We start from the raw sequence: 26,622 nt of genomic DNA, 5'->3' as shown, positions 1-26,622 counted from the left end.
TGATGAAATACAAAACCTTGCCATAAAGACCCACTGGAAGTAAGGTATTTTTAATTATAATAACCAAAATATATACACAATCATGTGTATTTTTACATATACCAAGAAAAAAAACATACTGCATTTCAAAATGCATTTACTGCAATAACAGAGCAAATAGTCAGTAGTAAGGTTAAGTCACTAATATTAAGAAAAGCCACAATTTGCATCTAAGTTGAAGCCAGAAGAAAGCTACAGAAGCTCAGTATTCAGAGACACGAATTCAAAGGATTTCATACTACCCAACTCATTTCAACTTCATTACATGAAAACAGAGTCTGGATTGTGAGCCTGGACCTCGATATTATCTAGCGCCCATAAGCTTCAGATTCATTTATTTACATTAACTGTTTTGAGACATTAAACAGCAAGGTCAAGGTAAGTATTTTAGTTCTCACAACCACAGCCTCGTTTCACTAAAATTACCTTAATTACCAGATCAAAATGTTATTTTAAATTGTTCTTCATTTCAGGAGATGTGAACACTGAACTACCTGTAACAAACTTCTAACGTTTTCAAAGTCAAAAGTTCATTTTTACTTAAAAAAAAAGCCACAATAAAACTCTTAACAGAGGCTTAAGAATGTCGTTATAAAATAATCTCCATCACACTTACAATAGTAAGGAAATTATTCTGGTTGCTAGTTTTTAGTAAATATGAACTGTTTTGTGTAATCTGTATTAAAGATGGTTATAACTACAGTTCACATTTTATTTTTAAAAGGTGGACCAACAAACATGTCAAGAAAAGCAGATTATTGCTGTTTCTCAATAAGTCCTTTTTAATAAGGACATGCTGCCTTGACAGGCAAAGCATGTTTGACAGCCAGCTGAGACAGGATAGCTGAAGGACAGAAGTAATGATTTGCATGCCAAAAAAACTTCTTTGGTGATCACTTCATACTTGGCAACTGTACAATTAAACTGATTTAAGATCAAAATTGTGTCGTTCCACCCATCTCTCGAATGACAGCACTGATCATCTCAAAATTTAAGTTTGCTTGGAGTGACACAAGAAGGTAGAATCCGAACAAGTTCCAGACTGGCAGGGAAAAAGTCTGACGCTTATCCTGTCACCTGTAACCATGAAAATACTAGATGTTCTTCCAAGAGTTTTTTTCCAGGTCTGTCAGAGCAACAGGTATGGCTGTACAGAGAAAACAGAACATGTACATATGGAAAATATGAAATAGATCAGGTTTTCTATTCCTGCAGTAGTACTAATAAAATTAAATATTCCAACATTCAATTTCAAGAGGACTCATAGAGATCTAAAAACCCATACACATTTTTCATCAATTTTTTAATACAGTAAGCTCCTGAAATATAGTTTTTGTGGACACAAATTGACAATTACAATTAGAAACAGAAAGAGCTCATAACTGCGCATAGGATGTCATTCACTATACATTTTAATTAGCTACTAGATTCTTTAATTTATGGTAATAAATTATCCTACTCTATTTAGAGATAGAAATAAAGATGCAATAGTTTATACATCTGAGCTTTAATATGCTGGGGCATTCTCCTCCCTCACTGGGACCCTCTAAAAAGAACTGTAAAAATAATATAGAGAGGGTTTATAGTGACTTAAACAAACCTTCTAACCAACACAGTGATAGATACTCATGTAAATCTATTAAAAACAATAAAAGGCTAGTGGTGGCTACATTTTACTAATTTTACAAAATTCTCATTTGCAAGAGTAAATTAAAGACATCTTAGCATTTTCAGTTTCCTTTCAATCAAGTTACCAAAACAGATACAGGAAATGAAATCTTCAATTTATGTGTTAAAGTTGTCCCAAGCACTTCTTTACACTGTTCACATGAAACCCTGTATTACTATTTCACAAAGAACAGCTTCAAGATGATCTAGAAGAGCTAAATCAAGTCACTCATACAAAATAAAAGTAGAACTCAAGAGTTTTTAATACCATTGGTACTATTTTATCAGTGAGTAGAAGGAAACAGATACTGGTAGCTACTCACCAATTTTAAGTGCAACCAATTCTTCACATATGTAATTTTAGATAATCTATTTAAGAGTAAATTACCCACAGATGTCAAAAAATTGCCCTCCCAAGACACAACACTACAAAAACATGCTATGCAGCAGATGCTGTGCATCAATGGTCCCCTTCCTCGCTTTCAAAATTCATCCTCCATATGATGAAGCACAGTGGCCACCTTAGTCCCTCTTCTGCTTTTAAGAACACTGTTTGGCCAACTCCCTCCATCTCTCCAAAACAATCAGCTAATTCAGACCAGAGATAAAAACAAACATCTGGCTCCTCTCTTAGCTTGCCTCTGCTAAATTTTTATCTGCTCCAAGATTACCACAGTCCCCAAGAAGTTAAAAGGATCTGCACTGGCCAACTGCACCACAAAGATCAACATCCCTGAGAAGAGGCAAGCAGGCTAGTAGATCCTGCCTCCTTCCCTCTGCTCACAGCAGACACCATGAAATTAAATTGGACAGCAAGAGGTAGCTGTGCACATCAAAGCAGGGAAGTGGCCAGGTCTCAGCATTCAAATCAATTAACATGAAAAGTATGAAGAGGGAGCCCAGAGATACCTTTAGCCTTTACTCTTTCCCTCGAGCAGCCCACAAATAGAGAGAGGCTGTTTCTTCATATAATCTACTTCTAGATAGGTAAATGGACGTTGCTGTCATAGGCACTGCTGGATAACCCATTACCTTCACACTGCCACCCTTCACATTTGAAGGTCTTAAAAGAAAAGAAAAAAGAAAAAGAAAAAACCCAAAAACCCCCATGCCAACCCTACCTGACTACCGTCTACCACTGGGGGAGAATTTTCCTTTTCCCTACTGCGAGACTTACACGATAATATTTTACACAGCATATGTAGAGACATTTCTTCTCATGTAAAAAAGATCCTGGTCTTGTAGTGTGCAGCCGTCCCAAGATATCACTTGTCATTAAGTGCAACCCAGTGGGCTCTAACTGCCCTCCCATTTAAGCCTCTGGGATCTGAATCCTAGTCTCAAATGCTGTTCAGTCAAGCAAGCGCTGAGAGAAGTTCTGAGCAATTCCTAATGGTATTACAACGACACAGACTCCTTGACTGTGCTTTGTTGCATGACATCCTGCTAAACCGTCCTCCAACTGTGTAGCTCTCAGTGAAAAATACAATTATCCCAGTGTCTACTGAAGCTAAGCAACAAATCCACTTTTAGCTTTGCGGTGATAAATTATGACATCCCATCCCCCTCCAGTGAGACTGAAAGTTATTTCCGTAGCCATAAGCTTCGTATGATTTCACCCTAAGCAGTCATAAAGAAATAAAAGCAGAGAAAAAATTCTGCAACTATGACTTGAGACTCTGCATAAACCATTGCGATAACTGATACACCACTGTCAGAGCTGCGCAGCCAAACAGTGCCTTTTTCCTATTATTTGGCCAAGTGTTAAAAAAATGCATTTGATCAACTATGACAATTCATTTTGAAAAAAGATGCTATCAACTGACCATCAGAAGCATTCTGTTACAAAAGACTACTAAAACTGTATGGTAGCAGTTAAAGATATCTAGAATATTCCTCTGAAATGCCAAGTATTTCTCTTTATACTGGGTATTTATGTACCTTGACATTATCAGTTCTTCTGAAAAATGAAGAAATACATCAGAAACTATCTTGTTGTCTGATTCCAAAAAGGCAAAGTGCGTATTTCTTCCTCCTTGCCTCTCAAAAGAGAATACAGCCTTTTCTACAACATCTAGTGATGCAAACTGGTACAATACAGATCCTAAGCTAGGACACACGCATCTTAAAATAAAATACCTGCAAGTATATTTCAGATCTAAGATACTCAGTTATATTGTGTATTTAATTTCTTTTCAAAGTGAACCAACTTCCATCCTATATCGTTTCATTTGTTCTACTGAAATTCTTAAGCTATACAAAGATAATAAAATACTGGCATATATAGAAGTCTCATTCAGTGATTTATTACTACCGATGTTTAACACCTTCTTAGGAGAGGAGCAACTTCTTCCCTGGCATACATGTACACAATTGGTCAACCGTTTGCACATTTGGTCAACAATATGCACATTACAACAGTGGAACACTGTTGGTGTTCTTTAATCTACTGCACTGTAAATGAAGTTTCATCATATCCAACATCACCAAGTTTTCCTATGCTTGAACATTCACCGAACAACTGAATTGGGGGAGAAACATGATAAAGAGAAAACATATTTTTTGACATATTTGTACTGACAAGTATTATCCCATAACAAAAACTCTATTATCAGGTATCTTTTGGGAATGAAGGGGGGCAAGAACTTGAAGACTTCCCCTGCATTTAAGTCTAGAAATTGTTTTTGCAATCAAAATGACACTTTGTGGCTGCCTGCTTCATAACAAACTTCAGAGGAAAAAGGGAAAGTAAAGACATCTAAGTTACAGCTGAATTTAATGTGAGTACATAAGTTATACTAGAACAAACTTACAAATTCATGTTTCTATACATCAATGTTGTGGCTGCTCAGGATTGATACTCATAGTTTTGTATATTTCTTTGAGAAACAGCAAGGCAGTGTCTTCAGATCCCCTATGGAGAATTTAAAAAAAAAAAAAAAAAAGTGTTATTTTGGTATGGTCCATGTTCTAATTCTTGTAAGCCACACTTCATTCCATTCCAGCTCTCTAAAACGTTTACACAACCTATTGCCCTAGTCCTTATCTTTCAGGAACATGGCTTTACCACTACCAAATTCCTTTGAGCTACAACTCATTAGTTTTGGATTATTTCTGCTATCAGCCCTAGCCTATGCATTTACCTTTTTCTACTGCATTTTTCCCCCACTCTGTCCTCCGTAACTTACTATGGCTGCAACTTGAAAGCCCCTTCTCTATCCGCTTCTTTGATGTTACTCATTTGGCTTAAATCTCCTCAAATAATCTATCACTTTTTTGTCTGCGATGGGCTCCTGAGTGTATTCCACCAAGAATACATTCTATTTGTCAAGGCTTTCTTCCTTTACTTGCTCTGCTGCATCTATCAGCCCGATGTCAAAACTCAGCCTTGCCAGTTCTGTCAGCAATATTGTCGTTCTTCTCTCCTAACTGGCTAGCACTTCCTTGTAAATAGACTATATTAAATATCCACAGTCTTCCTCTCTTCCTTACCACTAAAAAATAAGGAAGTTCTCAAATAACTTAAATATATTAATATAATTCAAGTTCCGTGTTTCTAAGCTGGTGTTTTCCCTCTCCTTTTCAAAATCAAAGCTTCAGGCTATCTTAATTTAAATTTAACATGGACAGGCTTAATTTTCTTATTTTTCTATAAAATGCTATTTAAATGCACATAAATATAAAAAGAGTAACAACCACTGTAAAAAACCAACAAAGTTAAACAGGAATATTTTAACAAAGTTCCAAAGCTGCAGAGTTATTAGGTAAGGGTAGCTCCCCATGCTTTTTGAAAGAAGGGACAGAGAGAGACAGTAAAGGAGATTTAAACAGTTAGAACTGTGATCCTCCAAACATGAGGAACATCATTTACAGAGCACCAGGACAGAGTTAAACATGCAAGCTAAGGGACTACAGATATTTTCCACAACTGAGCATAGAGATATTAACCACATTTCTTGATGGTCTCCACTATTAAACGAACAAGCAAACAAGCAAGCAGAAGGATCAACACGGAAGCTCTGTTTTCGCTAACATACAGATCATTTCGGTTTAGGCTTCCCCCACCAACCCCCTCCAAAAAAAAAGAAAAAACAAAACCAAAACACACTCTCCTATTTGGGTAATTAATCATCATGCTTATCTTCCTTACTTGAATGACAAAAAAAAGCTATAGGTAGCAAATTTTTAAAAACCTGGCAATGATCGGCTGCCGCCTTGTGGAAAAGAACTCCCCATTCCTTCAACTCTACCCACGAAACGGCACTGCCACCACTGGGTCACCGACTGCTCAGGGAACCCTGCCAGAGCACAATGCCCAACAGTGCTGGCACACATCAGCACTGCAGCCTTGATAATCGCTTCTCTGGCAGCTACTGATCTTTAACAATGTAAGTGATATTGACTTTAATAATATCCTTCAGGTAATGCTTTCAATTCCATGTTTTAACCTCTGTAAAAAATGCCTGCTTGTAAAAATTATTAGCTATTGCAAATCAAAACCTTCAAAAACAGACAAAAAAAGTCACTCCTCTCCACCAATAGCATTTTGCACAGCTCAGCAACTGACATCCCAGCTTGTCTACTACACATAAAGGTGTGCTATCGTGTTGCCAAATACAGTTTACACATGCTTTGCTCTACCATTCCACATCTTGTGTATTTTCATGCGTGCTTTATTTTATGGTATGTCATTGTATATGACCTACCAAAAAACAAAAAAAAGAGAGCAACTCATAAGGGCAAATACAACAGGTCACTAGTTACTGATATTCCTATAAACGGAATTTTATCTTTCTCCATTTGAAACACGTAAGCACTTACAAAAAAGTAAATCCAAAGCCAGATAAGGCAATGGTGTACTGCAGCTCTGACTACATGATGACACCAAACTCTGCTACATGTTCTATAAATTGTTCTGTATATCAGCAACCGCTGTACACAAGTGGTAAATCATAACCACCCAAATTCACAGGAAGAACGACTGTGCCCTTTTTCTTCCCTTTATTTGTTAATCTTTGGTAGCAGAGCATCAATATCCAGCAATTTCATTCCAACGTGAAGAAGTAATAGCCTAATACAATTCCTTCATGAACAGTTTTATTTGAAACACTAGAGTTGTCAAAATGCTCATAGAGCTCTCCTTGTTCTGAAAATGATTGTAGCTAAAGGTGTGTCTTTTGGGCGTCAAAGTTCAAGAGACCAGCGTGCAATGTCTTTATTGCAAACAGGAGAATAGATTCATTTACTTTGTGCTAACACAGAATTTTATTTTGAAATGAGATTAGCTAATAGTGACATCTAGGTGCAACACCTTGAGACTGACATTCCTGGACAGTCACACATACTGCTTATCTTAATACTGGAATCGTCTCACTTATATAACACTTGAGCATCCAGAGTATAACAAATTTATCTTTACAGTATGCTTGTGTGGGAAGGCAACATCTTTCCAAATGAGGGGTTATTTCAGAATCAAGTGATGAGGAGCTCGTATCCCAACTCACCAGTTGTCTTTTCCAAAGATTTCAAAGATTACAAAGACCCAGAACACTCAGGTCTCCTAAGCCATAGGCATACACATCAACCACTGGAACAACTTCTATTCTGGTAGCTTTATAAACGTTGCAAAAAGACCAACCGATTAACTTCTCAAATCAGAAGTAGCCTGAAAAATAGATCTGTGTATATAAACCCAGCTATTTTTGTCAAAACGTACTTGAAGGGAAACACTAGGGCATGACTTTTGACAGAGATCACCTGAGTTTTCATTATAAAATGCTCAAGACAGGAAGCATGATTATAGCTATTATCATACTGGTCACAGGTAAATAACAGACAATAGGAGTAAGATAAATGGTAGGCATGTCATTACCAACATTTAAAGATATACAGTTATATCTGAAAAGCAGTATTTATAGAATCACAAATATTTCCTCTTACCAGTAGCACAAATGACTCTGTAAAGCAAAAAGGTATTCATTGAAGCTTTCTATTGGTTTTTCTTGTAGAACATAATCAATACGACGTCCTCCATTTAGCATTCCAACCTTCACTAAAAAGTCTTCATCTTTTGGAGGGTCTGGACTTTCAGTGATCTTTTCAGCTGAAATTAAAGAGTTTAAGATTTAAACTATTTTCAAGCACAGCCTGCTTGACTATAATCAGGAAATATCACACATTTTCCCTGCTGTAATTTCCAAGTGCTTGCAATAAGACAGTAACAACAGCCTCAACTGACTAGCATGCCGCTGCGTAATTCAGAAAGGTTACTGGAACTGTAGGCTTATTTCTTTCATGACAATTTAAAGAGAGTTTGTTTGAAGAACAGGTCACATAAAGTAGTAGCTGAACAATTTTAAAAACAAACCCCACTGTTTATATACATAGACAGATCCAGTCATTCCACAACCAAATAACCCGAAATAATCTATTTTCACATCCTCCTTGCATAGAGTCAATCACTATCCTCAATTTAAACTAGAAGGCATGTTTTGTCTTTGCAAGTACAGATAAAGCCAGCATTACAAAACACTGACAGATAATTCACAACTGAGAAGCCTGCCCTTGGTATCATTAGGGGTACTATTTATAACTAACTTAAGTTTATTTTCCTCAGCAGCATTTTCTTCTGTTAACATACTTAAATGCTTCTTAGCTCATCCCAAAAACTCAGCAGAACACTACTGAAGAGAGTAAACCTCACAAATAAATATTTATTTGTACTAATTTGCCCTGAAAGGAAAGAAAACACAACTGATTTAGAAACCTGCCCTTCTAACAGAAAGTTGAAAGGTTATACAAACTCAAGCCTAAAACAAGCTTCAATAAAAGTTAACTTTCCCTGTCCTAAAAAGACAAAAATAGATCTTACATTTAACATTAATACTCCAAAGCACAGAGGCCTCCTTAATAGGGTCGGGAAAATCAACAGGAGGCAGTCACTAGGATGTTCAATTTTCTACTAATTTGAGATTGAAAGTTATAAGAAAACCAATAATGTGTCCACATACCTTCTACCACTTGCTTTTCTTCTTCCTCTTTAATTTGGTTAGCTACTTTCTCCAGTTCCGCTTGTAGCTGAGTTGAAGATGTATGAGCACGTGCAAATTCATTAAGGGTCTGCCACGCACTCTTCAAAGAGCTAATAAAACCCTGTTTCAGATCAGATCCCATACGAGACAGCGAGTCTTTCAACTCTAATAAATAAATAAATAAATAAATAAATCACCATAGTAGAAGGATTTAAAATTATAAACTAAAACCAGAATGATTAAAACCTGTTCAAAAAATCCCAATTATTAGAAGAAACAGGCCTGCTACATCATGAACGTGGGTTTCGTGCTTCTCTATTTCATTTAAAAAGATTAGGTGAAATGTAGTAAATACACCATTTCTCACTATATGGGTCAATGAATTAACACCTACTAGCACAGGAAATAGCCCAACAGCCTCCAAGTCCAGAAGGGTCCACAAAAATAGCTACACCAGCCAATCCCTCAACACCACCACCACCCCCCACAATCACTCCTAACATCCTACACTAAAGGAAAAATATAGAGAAGCTAGTTTCAAACTCCAGCATAGCAGAAGAGACCAGAAGAGCTGCCAATGCCTCTTGCAGTAGTAGTGAATTTGGAGAAGCATTCCCAGACAACTCTAGCCTGTAATTCTGCTACAGCTCAGTAGGATGAAGGAGAGAAGGAGAGCTCTTCACAATAACTGGTTAGATCAGACCCATGACAGACATGGGTCTGTCAGATCAGGGCTCATGACTATTCCATGGAACATTCAGCTACACCAAAGAAAACCCAGTGAAGAGCAACAGACCATATTTTTCTCCTTTACTATACACACTTTTTGAGAGTTGTAACCTAAAACATTCCTTAACAAGTACCTTGTCTAATCTAGGAAAGCAGACTTATTCTAATGTAGCATTCTAAAGTATAGATGCTGCAGAATTTCTCCGTCCAAATGCCTGCAGACAGGCTTTCAGGAGGGCTCTGTGAACTTGTACAACAGTAATATTGTCAACTGTACAGCAAAACTAACTTTCCTTATTAGGTATGCAAAATTTAAGTATAGCACCTTGATCTGATGTGTACTCGTGAGCAACAAAATCCAGTCCCTGCCCACCACAGCTATGGAACCACCTTTTTCCTCAATGTTTCCAATACCGAACAGACACTGGTTAAACACTTCATGGTGGTCATTAGGGACAAAGTAAAAGAAACCAGTAAATCTAGTTTCTGTTTCACATCATCTTTGAAATTAAGGTGAACAAGCGATGGACAGCAGTTTTAAAATGGAACTTTAGTAATTAGAAGCTCAAATCTGGATGAATTACAATTATTACATCTGAATCCAATTGTGAATGCCCAACTTATGGGGTGGGAGGAATCCCCTCTGATGTTTAGGAAAAACATGGAGTCAGATATCCAGGAACATTCATTAGCCTCTTGAAATTTTACTATATTCTAATGCATCAAATGAGTAAATTAGGAATGAGATCCATATATGAAATAAGTTTTCTTTTTACCCAGATGAAGTCTTTTTCTGCCTTTATGATGTGGAATGAGAACTGGTTTTAGATCCATGTCTTCAATGATCATTGGTTCTAACCTGTAAGCTACTGGATCAAGCTGTTAAGAAAAAACACACGGACATTTAGTTATCTTAGAAATTATCCTAATTATCACATTTCAGTGAAAAAAAACTATTTATGATTAATAGAGAACCATTTTTGAATTTTGTTCTATTTCAGTTTACAGAAACCCAGTTCATGACCATTTAGTTTAATCGTAAGATTAAGCAGGTTCATTAACTAATTAGGTCTTGTTCTCCTACAAACAGAGATTCTAAAGAGGAAACACAACAGTGAAAGAGCAGCAAAATTTTCTTGCACTCTGATGATCTCTACCAACATGTCACTGTTTAATTGTTAAACTAGATGGGACAGAAGAGGACAAATATACTGCATGCACTGCAAAACTTCTAAGGATTTCTAAATTTTCCAGAATCTAAACTGGAAACTCAGAAAAGTCCTGTAAATGGCTCAAATACAAACACTTTTTAAACATCTACAAGACTGACTTGAAATTAATGAAAAAAAATTTTTAAAAAAAGTTCTTTAAGCTCTGAAAAAGAACAGGGAAAATATTATCAAGCCAACCCATACCTAGAATGCTAGGTATGGAACCTATAGCCAGCTCTACTTCACTTCTGCAGTAAAGACCACAAATATTTGGAATATCTATTTCAGTTGGGTCATTTTTTTTTTTAAAAAGGGCATTTTGGGAAATGTACATATGAGAACAGGAGGTGTAATTCTCAGAGGTTAAAACTTAGTATTCTGCATTGTTGTCATCTGCATCAACTAAAATCAAATCTCAAAAGTAATGCTTACTCACTGGATGATAGATATTGAAGAATCCCTTGCAAGTAGGAAGCCTGTAGTTTTCATCAATCTTCTCCACACCTCTCACAGTAAGGAACACACCAATAGGAGAACCAAGAGCAAAGAAAATATCCGGTTCAAAGTCCAACGCACTGTAAACAACGGAAACCTACCAGACAGAAATCAGATATATAATTTCTCAGAACTGCCAGCTAGTTAGTGTGATGCTTAGCTAGGAAGGAAAAACAAGTTGCGTATTAAATCAACCACATGCTCACAATACTTCCAGGAAGCTTCAGCTGCATTGCCCTCTTCCATACTAATACCATAGTACTAGTACATATTAATACTATAATATTAAAATGCTTTTTTAGACAAAATTCAAAAGTACGAAAAAATTTAAAAAATTTATTTAAAACAGGAAGTCTTCGAGGTTTCGTTTTTAAGTTAAGTCTAACAGCATACATGGATCAATTTAGGCTACTATGTTAACTTTAAAGCCACAGAACCATTCAATATTATGTCATTCACACAGTTCTGCTTCTGGAACAGAACTGTGTTTACAGCTCACTCACTGCTGAAAGAAAAAATGAATTGTAGCCGCATCCCTGTTATAATAAGTTTTGCTTTTCAGTAATCTAACCCACTCTCCCAGCCCTCCCTCCCACCAAAGTTCTGTGTAAACGTAACTTTTGTACAACAATCAAGGGAAGTAGCACAAAGTCATCAACATTAAAAAAAAAAAAAAAACAAGCAAAAGGACAGCATTGTTCCAAATGAATCATTTAAATCTATATATTCTCACCTGGCCAGTTCCAACTTCAAAATACTCATAGTCAATGTTCACAGAAGAAACAGATGCACCAACTGGAAGCTTCCTCTTTGAGTGCAGCTGACCAGACTCTGAAGGGGAGACAGAACTAACGGTCTCTTTTGCTTTCTGGGCATCTTCTTGAGTTTGGAGTGTGGCAGCCAGCACTGCTTTCTTTTCTGCTACTGCTTTCTTTTGTTCCTTTTGAGACAAGTTTCAAAACCAGGGAAAAAAAGTTTATTTCACAGTTGTCAAAATTCCTTTAATATATCCATGATGTTCACAAGTGTGTTAAAGAAGTTACTCCACACCAAGAAAGACAGTTACATTTGCTTAACAACTTTTTATTTCATTCCTGAAAAATGTATTTACCTGCTTGGCGGCTCTGTCTTTTACAAAATTAGCTATTTTCTTTCTTGGTCCAAGAGGTATCCCCATTTCCTTCAGGTCATCGACTGTACACATCAGCTAAAAAAAAACCCAGGCACATCAAAGCATACTTTATAACTTTTCTAGTAACATAGATCATTTTTTATTCGCAATGACTTATGAATTAGATAAGACATTTTATAAAGCTACAGAAATTACAAAAAAAATTAAAAAGACATGATACAAAATGCCCTAAAATAATTGGGGAAAAAACCACAAGGAAAAAAAAAAAAGTCACACAACATTTGGTCTTCGTGTCAGACATTAATTATCTTACCCCTTTGCAATGCTTTCATGCCTCATGGTATACTAAACTCATAAAGAAAACAAAACAAAACAAGCCCACAAAAAACCCCAAACATAAACCTCCACACCCTGGCAATCCCCGTAAGTCAACTGAACATTATCGTACCAGAGACTCCATGTCAATTCGCTCCTTTTCAAATGTGCTTGCATAGTCCGACAAACTAAGCATTTCGAGAGTCTTCTGCAAAGTAGGAACATCATCATCTACTTCAGGCTCACAAAGGTCATCACCAGAAGTAGTAATTGAGGAGCCCAAGGAACTGGTATCTTCAGTCATCTTAAAAAAAAAAACAGCACAGAAACAGAATCACACCATCTAACAGTGAAAAGCCAATATGCAGCAAGCAAATACAAGTTTAATTACTTTCTCTTAAAAAAATTATTATGTAAGCTTTGTAAATTTACACCCTTTTTTAGTAAAGCAGGATACAGATTTTCCACTAATAACAGACCAGCAAAATACATATTTAAAAATTACTAAGAGAGGCAAAATGTTGCTTGAGCTTTCCAACATTTCCTTTTAATCATCAAACAACTGGTCACTGTTTCTGGCCTGAATACAGATAGATTCTTTCTCTCTTACGCATCTCCCCCACCATTCAGATACTGTTAAGATCAAGTTATGTGTCCACAAGGGCCAAAGATGATGTTCATGATCAAATCCCATTACCAGTCTACTTGGAACTTGAGAGATGCAAATAGTTTGTCCTGAGAACTGACAATATTTACAAAACTGCACATTTCCATTAACATGTTAAAATGTACTATCAGAACCCATAACCATGTTTCAGCTAATGAATTCTGAAAACTGAAGAAAAAGTTGCTGAAAATATCAGATGTATTTGCCTGTAAAGATTGGCATGCAAATTACCTGTTTGTCATGAACAGCCACATCCTTTACAGTCCCATTAACACCAGGGAACGGTCCAGTATTTACTGATGAAGCCAAGTCCTTTTGGTTAGACAATATGTCAAATAGAATTAAGGAACCTGGAAACAGGAGTTAAAGTTGCCTTGGGAAAAATATCAGATTTTACTACCCCTAAATCCTAAGCAAGATTTATATGCAATAGCAATGTATAGATTGATCAAAAAAGATGGCTGAATTAAAACTAAAATACCCACATACTAACCTGAACATGATCATTCTCAGCAAAAAGAAAACTTCCCCCACCACCACCCTGTTCATGTGAAATAGCTTTATGTAGCTGCCATGATTAAACTACCTTTCCTTAACTATCTTAGACTGCTTGCCAAACTGGAGGAAAAGTACCAGCCCAAACTAGTATGTCATATGTCTTTATAACACTTATTCTATGTTCCAAAAAATTATCTTACTTTTACTAATTGGAGTTCCAAGACACAGAAGTTACCTACCTAACAGGACACCAGATAACCTGTCAACTTTTAAACACAAATTAGACTCTAAGTCTTCATGAAGGAAACTAAATGGGGGGGGGAAATGCATGCATCCATGAAGTATTAACTTTCTCTCAAAGCTTTATAAACTTAGCTATTGAGAGGTGTTTGACTTTTAGTCAGCAGTATTCTGAAAGACAGCCATGCCCTATCAGCCAATTTTAGCCTTATGATTAATGAAGGTTCCATTTCCCTTAGTGTAAAAATGCTGGTTTTATCCCAAATCAATTTCCTAGATAATTACCTAAACTGTGCCCAGCCACAGACACTCCTCCTTTGAAGTCTGGGTTGCGACTCATGAAAAGTGCATACAAACGATTCATTTCCATCCCCACTTTATCCACAATCGTCTGGCAGTAGGTGGGGCTGTTGTAAAACAGTATGTCAAGGAGTGTTTCATTGGTGAAGTGGCGCAGGCGTCCAATGCTCGGCAAAGTGATTTTTTTAATGTTCCTAGTAACACAAAATCATTAGAAGCATGAATGCCTTTAAAGAAATGCAGATAAGAACTTCGTTAACTTTTGAAATGACAGGTAGTAGAACCGCAGTATAAATACTACAGATATGATCTCTACAGACATTAAAAAAACATAGTCTTCTGGCCTTGTTGCATATTCATACATTAGTGCTATCTGCTGATTGTACGTATTTGAGAAAGCTACAGCTCCCTTTTTTCTCTCCAGGCTGAAGGGATGCCTGAAATAATCTCTTCTCTGTTCCAACACTGCTCTCATATAGTAACAGGGAACTTTTGTGAGCAGATTGGTAGAAATGGAGGAGGAAAAGAACTTGCATATAAAAACTGAAGGTGAAATTGAAGTAGCAGGCAACATAATACTCTCCTCTTGGAGAAAAAGCTTGGCATCACCACGTGCCTGCCCGGCATTAAGGCAGCTGCAATGGAGTTGCTAGAGAACTGAGACTGCCTTAGTTAGTTATCATTGCCTGGTTTGATTAACAGAATGAGGATCTCTACTCCTCATGATAATGCAGTGTTCAAATGAGAATAAACAACTAAGACTATAGAAAAGCAGTATGACTTGACTGAGCTAGAACAGTCTGGAGAACACCAGTGCACGCTCTAAGCGGTACAGGTTGCTACCCTCACAATTTCTACTTCTCCGTCTTTCAGCAAGAGAAAACAGGTTGAAATGTCAAGCAACACCAAAGGGATAGGCACCAAGAAGTGATTTTAAAACAGATTTTAAGATGGTGTAACACTTCTATGCAAATATAGACACTTTGTTTCAAAAACACACCCCGAAACACCAAACCTTAGCTCAACCACCTAATCATAATTCAGGTACTACTCTGGGACTGGTCAGAGGGCTCAGAGTGCCTTCCTCAGAAAGAGGACACTGACATCTCCTAGAGTCAGACTCAATGAGACTGCAGGAAGGTACAGGAGAGAAAACTCCACTCTAAATTGTACATACCTGTTGCTGGACAATACATCTCCATACTCATCACCTCATACTTATAATCACTATCTCTACACACTCACTCATCAGCATGTATCAATGCGTTAGCCACTTTCATGAAAATGCAGTACTGAAAAAGTGTGTGTGTATATGTATCCTGTCACTCAGTGTCATGAAAATAAAAAAGAGAAAATACTCCACATGCCTTTCCACTTTCCCTATACTCATCAAAATATAAATTAATAAAAAATTAGCATTTCTCTTTTGTAACCCAGTCATTCGTTTATTCATCTAGCATAAAGAGCATATTAACTTCTCTTTTTATCCACTTTACAAAAACCGTTAAGATGCTGCTTGTATGAAGTTCACAACATTAAACAATATACTCACCTGTCCACACCTGTTGCATCTCCATGCAGAGAGCTATGCCAATGAACTGGGAGGAATTCCACCCTGCTCACTTTACGTTCCTCTAAAGATTTCTTAAAGTGAGTCTGCAACAACTTCAGAGAAACAGTCCTAAAATCATCAACTGTAAAGAAGAGGAGTAATGAAAATGTGATAGTAGCAGTACTCAAGTAACACACAAATACTCTTTTTTTTTTTCTCCTTCCTCCAATTTCAGACTTTGTCAAAATATAAATGAAGGAAACTGTGAAGTGGAAAAATCTTTGCAAGTATTACTACTCTAACTATAAGAAAATATATTTTTTTAAAAAGTGGATTTTCTAGCAAGCTTCTGTTTATCTCACAATGAATGCATTTTTACTCCATGACCAGACATGGCCTTCTTAATTTACTCAGTTGTGCTGGAGTGTATTTAAAAAAAAAACAAAAAAGCAAACAAAAAACCACCCCACACAAACACCACCACACACACAAACCACACAAAGCAAACACATACACCCACACCACAAAAAAAACCACACCCCACACACCCCAAAACCCAAACCACTCTGCAAGTCTAATATTGAGGACTAATAATAACAGTTAAAGCTGTAAGTCTGACAAACCACAGATTCTGCTTTTGGAAAATAACCAAGAAAAAATCCCACCAGGAATTGAACTTCTTAACATTAAAGACTTCTTTTTTTTTAAAAAAAATGACATGCTTATCTAAATATGAGATATGGAGGGCCACATTTAAACAGTTAAGAATACAACTACTCATTAAACAAGCAAAAACTTACCACATTCAACAATGCTTCTAAATCTCAAGTCGCATACAGGACCTATGCCATGAACCATAAATACTAGATGGTCAATTTGGGACATTTCTCCTGTAGAAAAAGAAAATAAAAAAATTCAGAGTACCAATATGTACTGCAGTGGTGAAGTTTAGAGTCAAGCCACCTTAAGATATACTTGCTTTATAAAGCCTATTACATAATATGGTTCAGGATATAACACAGCCCACAGGACTCCTTTGATTAAAAAAACCAAAACCAGATAACCTCTTTCAAGCAGCTTACGCTAAGGAACAACTTTAATCTTTAGACTCTAGGCACAAACAGTGCATTGCCGCTCCACCCACTGTTGTCCAACTGTTGCACAGAAGCGAACTGACTGCTCAAGCTGCAGACTCACATACGGTAATCACATACCATCAGGAATTTCATCATGGTCATCATCAATTCCACGTTTTACTACCCTTGGTCTTGCCTGACCATCTTGAGTGGTGCCCCATTCATCTGGTGTGGCAGAAGGTTGGAACTGAACTATGACCTGAAAAAAATACATTGTCCACTTATAAACACAAAAACCCCTTATGATTTGTATTTTTAGCCTGAAAGCATTGCATGGTTTAACACAGTTTTTGTTCGATTGCTTTACCTTGCATCTGAGACAACTGTTTTCTTTAATTAGCACATCAGCAAAAAAAAGCCTTAGAAAACCCTAGGGCTACTACCTGTGGCAGTGACAGCTTCATTAAAACTAGATTCCAAAATAACACAGATAATTCTCATTAGTTTGAAAAGCAATCAGATGACTTAAACAAAAGTAACCACTAGTTGAAGAAGCTAGCCTGCTCAGTGATTCTTAACAATTCTAGCTCCTCAAACAAGCATTATTCAAACTCCTCTTCCCTAGACCCCAGTATCCACCCTTCCTTAAACAGTAATCCCCTATGTGAGGAAACTGAACACTACCCCTATTTACAATTGCTCTATGATGTGGGAATGAAAAAAAAAAGCGCCAGTGCTTTTTGCTTTTCAGGGAAGGACAACAACATTCAAAGTAGCCCAGAAATCCTAGAAAGGGGGAATTCAGTAGCATGGCTGTTTATAAGACTTACACTGACTCAGTATAGTCTGAACTCATATATGACACCAAGTGATTTAAGCGCTCCTTCTCTAGGTTTTTACTGCACAGAACTCCTTAACCAGCGTTAAGTGCTTAAAGTAGGAGCAACCATGATCCTTTCCGGCCCTTGGCTTATTTTATTTATTAATTACAGCATCTGTGATAAGTGAACAGTTAACAGCATTGATCAATAAGGCTGAAGGCCATGTTTTAATCACATGAGACTATTAGCCGAGTATTTAGAATAACTTTTAAAGCTTTTTTTGCTATACTTTCTCATGGCCTAAAAATAGTTGCAGTGGAAGACTTCTCATGGCTTAAATACACAAACTAATTACCTTATAGTTAGATTAACGCTCTTCTCCACATGAAAGCTCTTAGTTTACATTACCTTCCATTTGGTACAGACTGTCTGAGGCTAAACTAATTCAAATTGCCTCCCATTTGCTGCCAGCTACACTTAGTCGAAATATTTACTATGCAAACCCTTATTCTTCTTAGGTTTCAGAAAGCATTGTCTTTTAATCACATGACAGCACTCTGAAGCAAGCAGGAGTTCAGTGTTCTATAAACTTTATCATCTTTAATGCACACATATCCAAAACAATCAACAAATACACTTCAAGCAAGACTAAGACTGCATTCAATTCATGCTTCCATCCATCTGCTTATTCACCCCTAGTGAATTCTTTGAGAACCAATCGCCAAAATCTATTACCTTGGGATTATGCATAACAATTGTCTCCCCGTTTGGGAATTCAAGTCGCCGATGCCATTGATTTGTAGTTACAGCCCTTTTATATTCTGCCTGAAACAGCAAAAAAGTTACACAAAATCAGTATGCCTTCTCAGACAAACTATTTTTTGGCCTTGTGCAGCATCTGTAGCAATAAGGTTATAATTTACAAAACTTTATTTATACAAAAGTGTCGCGTGAAGCACTACACAAGTCGATTTTAGGTCATAGCGGTGCAGGACCTATGCATGAGCAACGTGGCCTTCCAGCCACTCCCCTTTCCAGGATTTGCTTACTTACGTTCCAGAAAATGCAGTCTGGAAATCATTTTAATGAAACACAAAGAAGTATATCTAAGGTCATAAATACAAAGAACTATCACGTTCTTCATGAAGTTTATGTAAAGGTAATACTAACCTCTAGCTTATCACTAAAATCCTCAGTGTAAGGAATAAACCGGCTATCCTTGTCTCCCTTATAAAACCACATGCATCGTCTCACTTCAGAAGGCTCTTCTTCCCAGTAAACAGCTTTCCTCATTCTGTCATACAGGTATACATCATAGCGTCCGCCATCAGTGCTCAGAACCACACTCTCAGGATCGGGCTGGACTATGACACAGAAGTCACACTCAGTTACAATACTAACACATACAATCTTCTTTCTCTCTCGCCCCAGCCCCAGTCACTTCTGTGATGAATATTAAGTTATTAAGACAGATATTTATACTATGGAAGAGAAGCTTCATAATATCAGGCAACCATTGCGTGGCTCTTAAAATGCTTCTACATGCTCTGTACACAACAAAAAAAAAAAGCTTTGAACAACTTCCAAATATGAATACTGACTCCAGAGTTGACAGAGTTTAACAAAAAGGCAAACCAAGACACAGATAACTAGGAGTTCTATGTGAAAATGCGATATCCACTAGGGATGTACATCTTAACACCGACAGCATCAAGCAACAGATAATGTAAGTGAGTAAATAAAGTGGCACAAAACACATCTTCGAGATATTTATTAATATTACTTATTACTGCCATATCACTCTTTCATATGTGAGTGGCATTACTCTAACATCTTCCTTCTAATCCTTCTGTTCACCTCTGAGTAAGCTACAATTAAGATTTTCATAACTTACCAGAATTATAGACTTCCTCTAGTTTTGCAGAATCCAGAATGCTGAATGGCATCCATATTTGCTTGTCCTCCACCTCCTTACAGTAGAACCAGTGTGGCTGAACTGGCTCATATTGGTTCTGTAGCAAAACAGGAGGTGCCTGGACCAGTGGACCTGCAGGCCTGGGAGCTCGGAGCTGCGACTGAGACTGTGGAAATTGAAAACACATACGAGTTCTTCACCTCAATCTTACATAGTTTTTACAGAACTGATCTATACTTTGCTATAGAGAACACTCTGAGCCTTTATTTCTAATGTTTTTTTCCCCCCCAAGAACATTCTCCTTCATTCTAAAAGTGTTACAGACAAGTTGTCCACTTTATCATGTTTTTGAAAACTTACACCTTTTCAAATTGAGAAAGGATGTGAATTTCGTTCCCACAAATACTTTTAAAAACTGTTATGGTCTAGCACCTTGACTACCTAAAACCAGTAAGATTTAAAATATTCTTAAATTTTCAAAAATTAGGCTGAGCTTTTTTCTTACGGCCACCAAATTTGACATGAAAACAAAAACATATTCTTCTCATTATCCAGTTATACATAATTACATTTTCGCATAAAAATTGTCATTTTTAACAAGTGCCCACCTCAGTAACAGCTCTCTTCCTGCAACGTGATCAGGACAGGCAGATTTCAAACTCTAATGTAGCCTCAGGGACACCGAAAAATAACTGATTTTGAAAGGGACTATAGCCTACATAAAGCTGATTTCATACAAATTGTACAAAGATCCCAGTTACTACAACTAAAAGCAAGTGATGTCAGCAGTAACAACTGCTTTGGTCAATACATTTGAAAAAAAAATATATATATATAGTACAAATACAAAAATCAAGAATCAAGAAGAGTGTGGCAAGCGGGTCGAGGGAGGTTCTCCTCCCCCTCTACTCTGCCCTGGTGAGGCCGCATCGGGAGTCCTGTGTCCAGTTCTGGGCTCCCCAGTTCAAGGACAGGCAACTGCTGGAGGGGGTACAGCAAAGGGCTGCGAAGAGGGTTAGGGGGATGAAACATCTTTCTTATGAGGAAAGGCTGAGGGACTTGGCTCTTTTTAGTCTGGAGAAGAGAAGACTGTGGGGGCATCTTATCACTGCTTATAAATACTGGAGGGGTCGGTGCCAGGAGGATGGGGCCAGTCTTTTTTCAGTGGTGCCCAGTGACAGGACGAGACGTAACGGGCACAAACTTGGTCATAGGAAGGTCCATCTAAACATGAGGAGGAACTTCTTTCCTTTGAGGGTGGCAGAGCACTGGAAGAGGCTGCCCAGAGAGGCTGTGGAGTCTCCTTCTCTGGAGATACTCCAAACTCACCTGGACACATTCCTGTGCAACCTGCTCCAGGTGAACCTGCTCTGGTGGGGACATTGGACTAGGTGATCTCCAGAGGTCCCTTCCAACCCATATCATTCTATGAAATGTGTGAAGTTCTGAAGTTTTTTCATCTAAATCTCCAGACTGTTCAGGTTCTACTGCCTTTGCTATGGTTTTTGTCATTATATAATCTTCCTACTCTTTATTCACAATAGCAGCAATATAGCAATAGCTCAGGCAAAATAAAAACCATTTTCGTTGTTTTCAAGGAAAACTTGTCAGGTTATTACTAATCCATTTCCATTATTTTAATAATGACTTTGTGAAGGTGAAAAAGAATGGAGATTAATGCTTTACATCACACAAAATCCTCAACCTGGCTTCACCAGCAAAACCAGCTTGAAAAGAGATTTTTAGCCCATATCTTGCAAATGGCTGAATGACCTCATTTACAGCCGAGGCACAAACAATGCGGCAGCACAGCTGAAATGGCACCAAGCTCAGTAACAGACAGAAAAGAGCAACAGAACTTCACAACCTGGCTTTGATTCTGATGCCAGAGGCGAATGTAGATACAGCCTCAGGGTACACTTACTTCAGAGATCAGGAAGTTTTCCTAAAGCAACAGTTCCAGGCTAGTTCTAGTGAAAAGATTTTGCTATCAGAAATGGTTCAAGACTTTTTCTGGGATTTTCTGGGGGAAAAGAAAAATCTTCAGAAGATAAAATATGCAATTCAAAGAGGAAAGTGAATTAAATTGTTTTGTTCTGGTACCAGGACATCAGAAATTATTTATATACCTGTGTCAATGACCCTGGAGGTGTCTGATACATCTGGACGGGTGGTACAGAGGATGGTGGGTGAGCAGGTGCGTGACTCTGTTGCAGCTGTGGCGGAGTAAGGTATGGGTTAGCTCTGCTGCTCAGGGTGGTGTGCCGGTAAGGGTTATACCCATGCTGAGATGTTCCTTGGGGAAGAGTAGGCGCATTTGCAGGCGGGGGACCGCTCTGTGGAGTCGTCTGATAAGCGGTGACTCCCACCTGTGAAGTAGGTGGTGCACTGTAAGACGACTGTGACTTGGGAATATGAGGTGAAAAGGTATTTTGCCCATCTTGTGACCCAGACACAAGCGGAAGTGAAGTTGGAGGCCTGGAGAAGGCTGGTGCTCCAACAGGTGGTGCAACGGTTGTTAAGGGTGGCTGCCCAATACTTCCAAAAGGATCACTGCTACTAGGGACTTGAGAGAAATAGTTGAAAGTCTGTGGTGGATTGGAGCTGGCAGAAGTCTGACCCAAGAAGCTGTCCTCTTCACCAACGTCTGCAGAATCATCTGCAAAAACAAAAAGATCCCTAAAGACATTGTGAGAGGTTCAAACCAGTTAGTGTATGCAGTCAAAATGTTCTGTAACGTTATCAGCTATTTCTAAAACTGCTGACCCCCATAAAGCTAAAAGCATTACAAAGCTTACACATCCTTGATGATTAAACATACCATAAAATGAAACAAAAGATACCAAGTCTTCAAGAACATTTAAAATGGACCATAAAAGTCACTCAGTGTACACAGATAAAGCAACAAAAATTAAAAATCTGAAATAAGAGACCAAAGTATGACTGAAGACAGGGCCTTCTCAAGCCAACTTGGCAAAGATCCCTGCTTCCAGGACACTAAAATCCCTTCAATTTATCTTATGCCTACCAAATGCAAAAGCAGCCTTGGTTAATTTCCTTTTACCATTAAAACAGTTACCAAGCATAGGACTTTATGCTCTAGTTTTCAGAATTCCAAGATCAAATTCAAAAGTAGAGCTTAAGTACATTCCAAAAGAGACCAAACCTATTGATTAAGCAATCCATTCTCGCGTGCTCCTTCAGCAGTGCCCTCGGCAGGTTTCCCATTTGACTTGCAAGGAGGCCACAACTCATCACTCCAAGTCACTTGATGAGCAAGACTTAGTCCAGTTCTGTCTAAAAATTCTACTCTAAACTGGCACAAGAGCTAAATCTCTGGTGCAGAAAAATAAATCCTCATTCTGCATAATTGCAGGAGAGGGCTTAAAAAGGTGCAAGGCCATGACTGCCCTTTCGCATTGAGAAAATACATAAACCAGGTCCTGGTCACAGTTTTCTGCTTTGCAGTGATCTAGTAACAAGCGGGGAGAAAAGTGGTTTGACATTGTCACAGGTCTTGCAGTAAACTCAGTTAAACCTGGGATGGTCTGAGCATCACTGCCTGCTGAGGGAAGAACACCTTGCAAGCACCCAATGCAATCTGCAGAAGTCACGACAGTGTTGTCATCTGCTCTGGCAATCAATCCCCAGGCTGTGGGGAAGAAACCACAGAGCTATCATTGCTTCTCTGCTACTCAGTCCCCAGCCAAAGAGAGAGACCAAGCATCTCTGCAGCTACGAGCAGCCAATAACAAATGTCTTTATCCACAGCCAACATAACTGTATCAAGGGAGCACTAGGGAATCCACAGAGAAGTCTCCCTAGGAAGCTGCTGTTCTAATTAACTAATCATAAAAGAAGCAGCTGCCATGACTAAAAAGAACTATTTTAACCGTTTTTTATTTAGTAGTCTTTTCAGACGGTGTCAACTTGAGGCAAGCATCACCTGCATTTATCAATTTCTCTTACTTTCACCTATACCATTTTATTCCACTTTGATGAACAAACCCCAAAACCTACGTATGTGAAACCTCGTGTGAAGAATACTAAAACCATGTATAAGCAGTGACCACTATAAAGTCAGGCCTATGAATCATCTCCCAACTACAAGCAGAATAGCCATTTATACTAAATAAAAGGTCTCAACTTCAAAACAATAATATTCTTCTTCCTTTCACATTTCATAAACATTGTGGAATGGAGAGAAGCATACTATATACCACAATGTCAATTCTCTGCTTTCCAAAATAACCGGTAGCGGATCAGGCAATTCACCTCACCAGGTCAGATCACAATAAACATGCAGCAATGCGCTGAAGAGTTCTCAAGGCCTTTACCAAATGCCCGTTCACAGAACACATGCTATTCTCCAATTTCAACTAGGTTTCGGAAATTTAGTCTAACCATATCTTTCCTTGCAAAATGAGGTTGACAAAAGTTCTGCCAAAACAAAAATTATACATATATATACATGCGCACACACACATACAGTTTTCCAACACAATATATTACTTTGCCGTTTTCTGATTTCGCAAAAAGCTACGTTGGAACACAAGCCCAGACTGGCAGAAAAAGCAGCACTTCATACAAATTTTAAAATTTCCTGTGAGTGTACAGCTTTGACATACAAGGACAGTATTCTTCCCGTATACAAAACAGTCTTTCTTCAACAGTGACCGTGAGACAACCTCCTGTATATCCCTCCCTGTATAAGGTGGTACCTTGTCATTTACAGATTGTCACCTGACAACCACAAGTGACATTAGTCCACTTCCTCATTGGGAACACTCCTCTCTATCTACAGTAAGTATATCGGTTACTTCACCCACACCCGAGCGAGGGAATGTATCTTCTATCGTCAAACTGCAAAGCACAAAACACTTATTACTCACTCTTGGAGATACAAATGTATGACTGCACAGAGGTTCCTAATGTTGGCTGTCAGATGTCAAACAATTCCTGAGATCAATTCTTATCCCATTTCACACAACTTAAAATTCAAGAGCTTGTTGTTTCCTGCTTCAAACTGTGATTCAAGACGCGAACTGCTCTACGCCGCCAGATCCCTACGACACCTGGCTGGACAAATGGTGAGTGCAACGGACCACAGAAACAGAACATTTAACCGGGCCGGGGCCTTACTTGGACAGGCATGGAACGTGGCACAACCTCTGGCCCTGAAATTCACTCCAGCTGCAAAACTATGAATCTTCATCCAATCAAATTTTAAGTGACATGGGGAGCATACGATCCATCACATTAATGAAATCCCATCACGTTTTGTCCCTGGCTAGCTTCAAAGCCTTCAGGAAGTTGCCACATGACAGTCATCTGTGCAAAGCTACTAGCCAGACTAGCACTTAAAAATTACTTTTTTTTAAATGAAAAACAATGTATATTTGCAAGAAATAAATACTATAAAGACTGCACAATGGAAGTAGTAAATGTATCAACTACCTCAATACCTCAGGTAAGTAGGAATAATATTCCAATGCTTTTATCCCTCCCACCCAAAAAACCATAGTTGATCTAAAAAAAATGTTTCAAAGCCATACTTGGCAAATATTTTATCAAATCTACAGAGATTTGCTCCACTGATTTCCAGCTATATTAATACTTTTTTTAATTAAGACACAACAGCAGTGAAATCAAGTCTTGCATTTTGGACTCAACATGTACCAATGCAGTAAAACTTAAAATATTTGACTTCTGGATGCATTTCTACTGTTTCAGACTGAACGCATCTCCAGAAAAATCCATTCCTTTATCTGAAACTGTTTGAGCATCAGGTTCTAAGTTGCATGTGCACGTGTTTGGAACACCATTAAGGCTTTAGAGGAAAGAATATTAAAACCACGGTTAAATTAACAAAGGGAATTTAAGATGCTTGATTAGCATGCTATTCTCACACAGGGAAAACAGAAGGTAACATGGAAAAGGAGCTTAAAAAAAGTGAAAACACAAAGTACACCCCCGAATGGAAGTACTGACAACTTCTAATTCCTGAAAGAACTATGACAATCAATGAACTGAAAACGTGATAATCATCCCCTCTCCCTAGACGCAGAGCTAAAAACCAAGTATTAAGCACACGCAAGAAAGCGGAACATATACATCTCAAGCAGCTTGTCTTCCCTGAAGCATTAAGGCAGATCAGAGAGTCCTAGAGAGACGATTAGGGTCTAACCGACACATAGCGGGCCCAGACGCCGACCAGGCCCGCGGCACCCCTTGGCAGGCCCCGGCTCGGCTCCCCAGGGCTCCTACCGACCCCACAGCCCGTTAACCGGCGGCGCGGAGCGGGGATGGCGGGGGAGCCCGGCGAGCTGCCGGCCTTCCAGGCAACCCCTCCGCGCCCTCCTGCTTCCCTCACGGCGGCCCCTCAGCGCCCCCGGCCGCCCTCCCTACCGGCTGCCAGCAGAGCGGGGCCCGGCGGTACAGCCGGGGCCTGGCTGACCGGGATGAAGGGCACGGTGAAGTTGAACTCGGTAGCGGAGGAAGAGAAGAGCAAGTTGGTACCACCACCGGTAGCCCCGGGCTTCGCCGCCGCCATAGCTGCACCCCGGCCACGTCCCTTCCCCCGCGGCGGCCCAGCCCCTTCCGCCCTCACCGCTCTGCCCGCTCCTAAGATGGCGGCGGCGGCGACGCGCCCTGACGGCCTCTCCGCGTACGGGTGAGGAGGAGAAGGCGGGCCCGGCCCGGGCAGTGCCGCCATTGCCGCAGGAAGAGGAGGAGGAGGAGGAGGAGGGCGGAAGTGTGGAGCCCCCGTGCTAGGCTTGCGAGCGGGAGTTGGCGGCTGCAGAGTGCCGGCAGCCCCCCTGCCTGCCCTCGCCCCCGCCATGCCGTGCGTAGCCGACTGGCTCAACAACCCCTTCAGCATCGTGCAGGGCATCTTCGGTGAGCGCGGGCCGGGCGGGGCCGGGATCCCCTCAG

At 39.0% G+C, this 26,622-nt stretch overlaps 1 protein-coding gene across 1 annotated transcript; it reads right to left on the bottom strand.

Annotated features, from left to right (window-relative positions):
* On the bottom strand, positions 1-26,581 carry SEC23IP (SEC23 interacting protein). The gene is given in 22 exon segments (XM_059820967.1): positions 1-1,186; positions 4,521-4,621; positions 7,648-7,810; positions 8,718-8,903; positions 10,244-10,346; positions 11,115-11,270; positions 11,907-12,113; positions 12,285-12,380; positions 12,754-12,924; positions 13,519-13,637; positions 14,311-14,519; positions 15,878-16,019; positions 16,678-16,767; positions 17,092-17,212; positions 18,510-18,599; positions 18,945-19,138; positions 19,669-19,868; positions 21,823-22,348; positions 26,098-26,269; positions 26,271-26,387; positions 26,389-26,500; positions 26,502-26,581. Coding segments are annotated over 21 exon segments (3,336 nt in total). The 3' UTR covers positions 1-1,186; positions 4,521-4,539.
* Between the last annotated feature and the right edge of the window lie 41 nt (positions 26,582-26,622).

This window comes from Gavia stellata, chromosome 9 (genome assembly GCF_030936135.1).
Source record: "Gavia stellata isolate bGavSte3 chromosome 9, bGavSte3.hap2, whole genome shotgun sequence".
NCBI lineage: Eukaryota > Metazoa > Chordata > Aves > Gaviiformes > Gaviidae > Gavia > Gavia stellata.
Note: the sequence above shows the minus strand (reverse complement) of the source record. Positions and strands in the feature narration are given on the sequence as shown.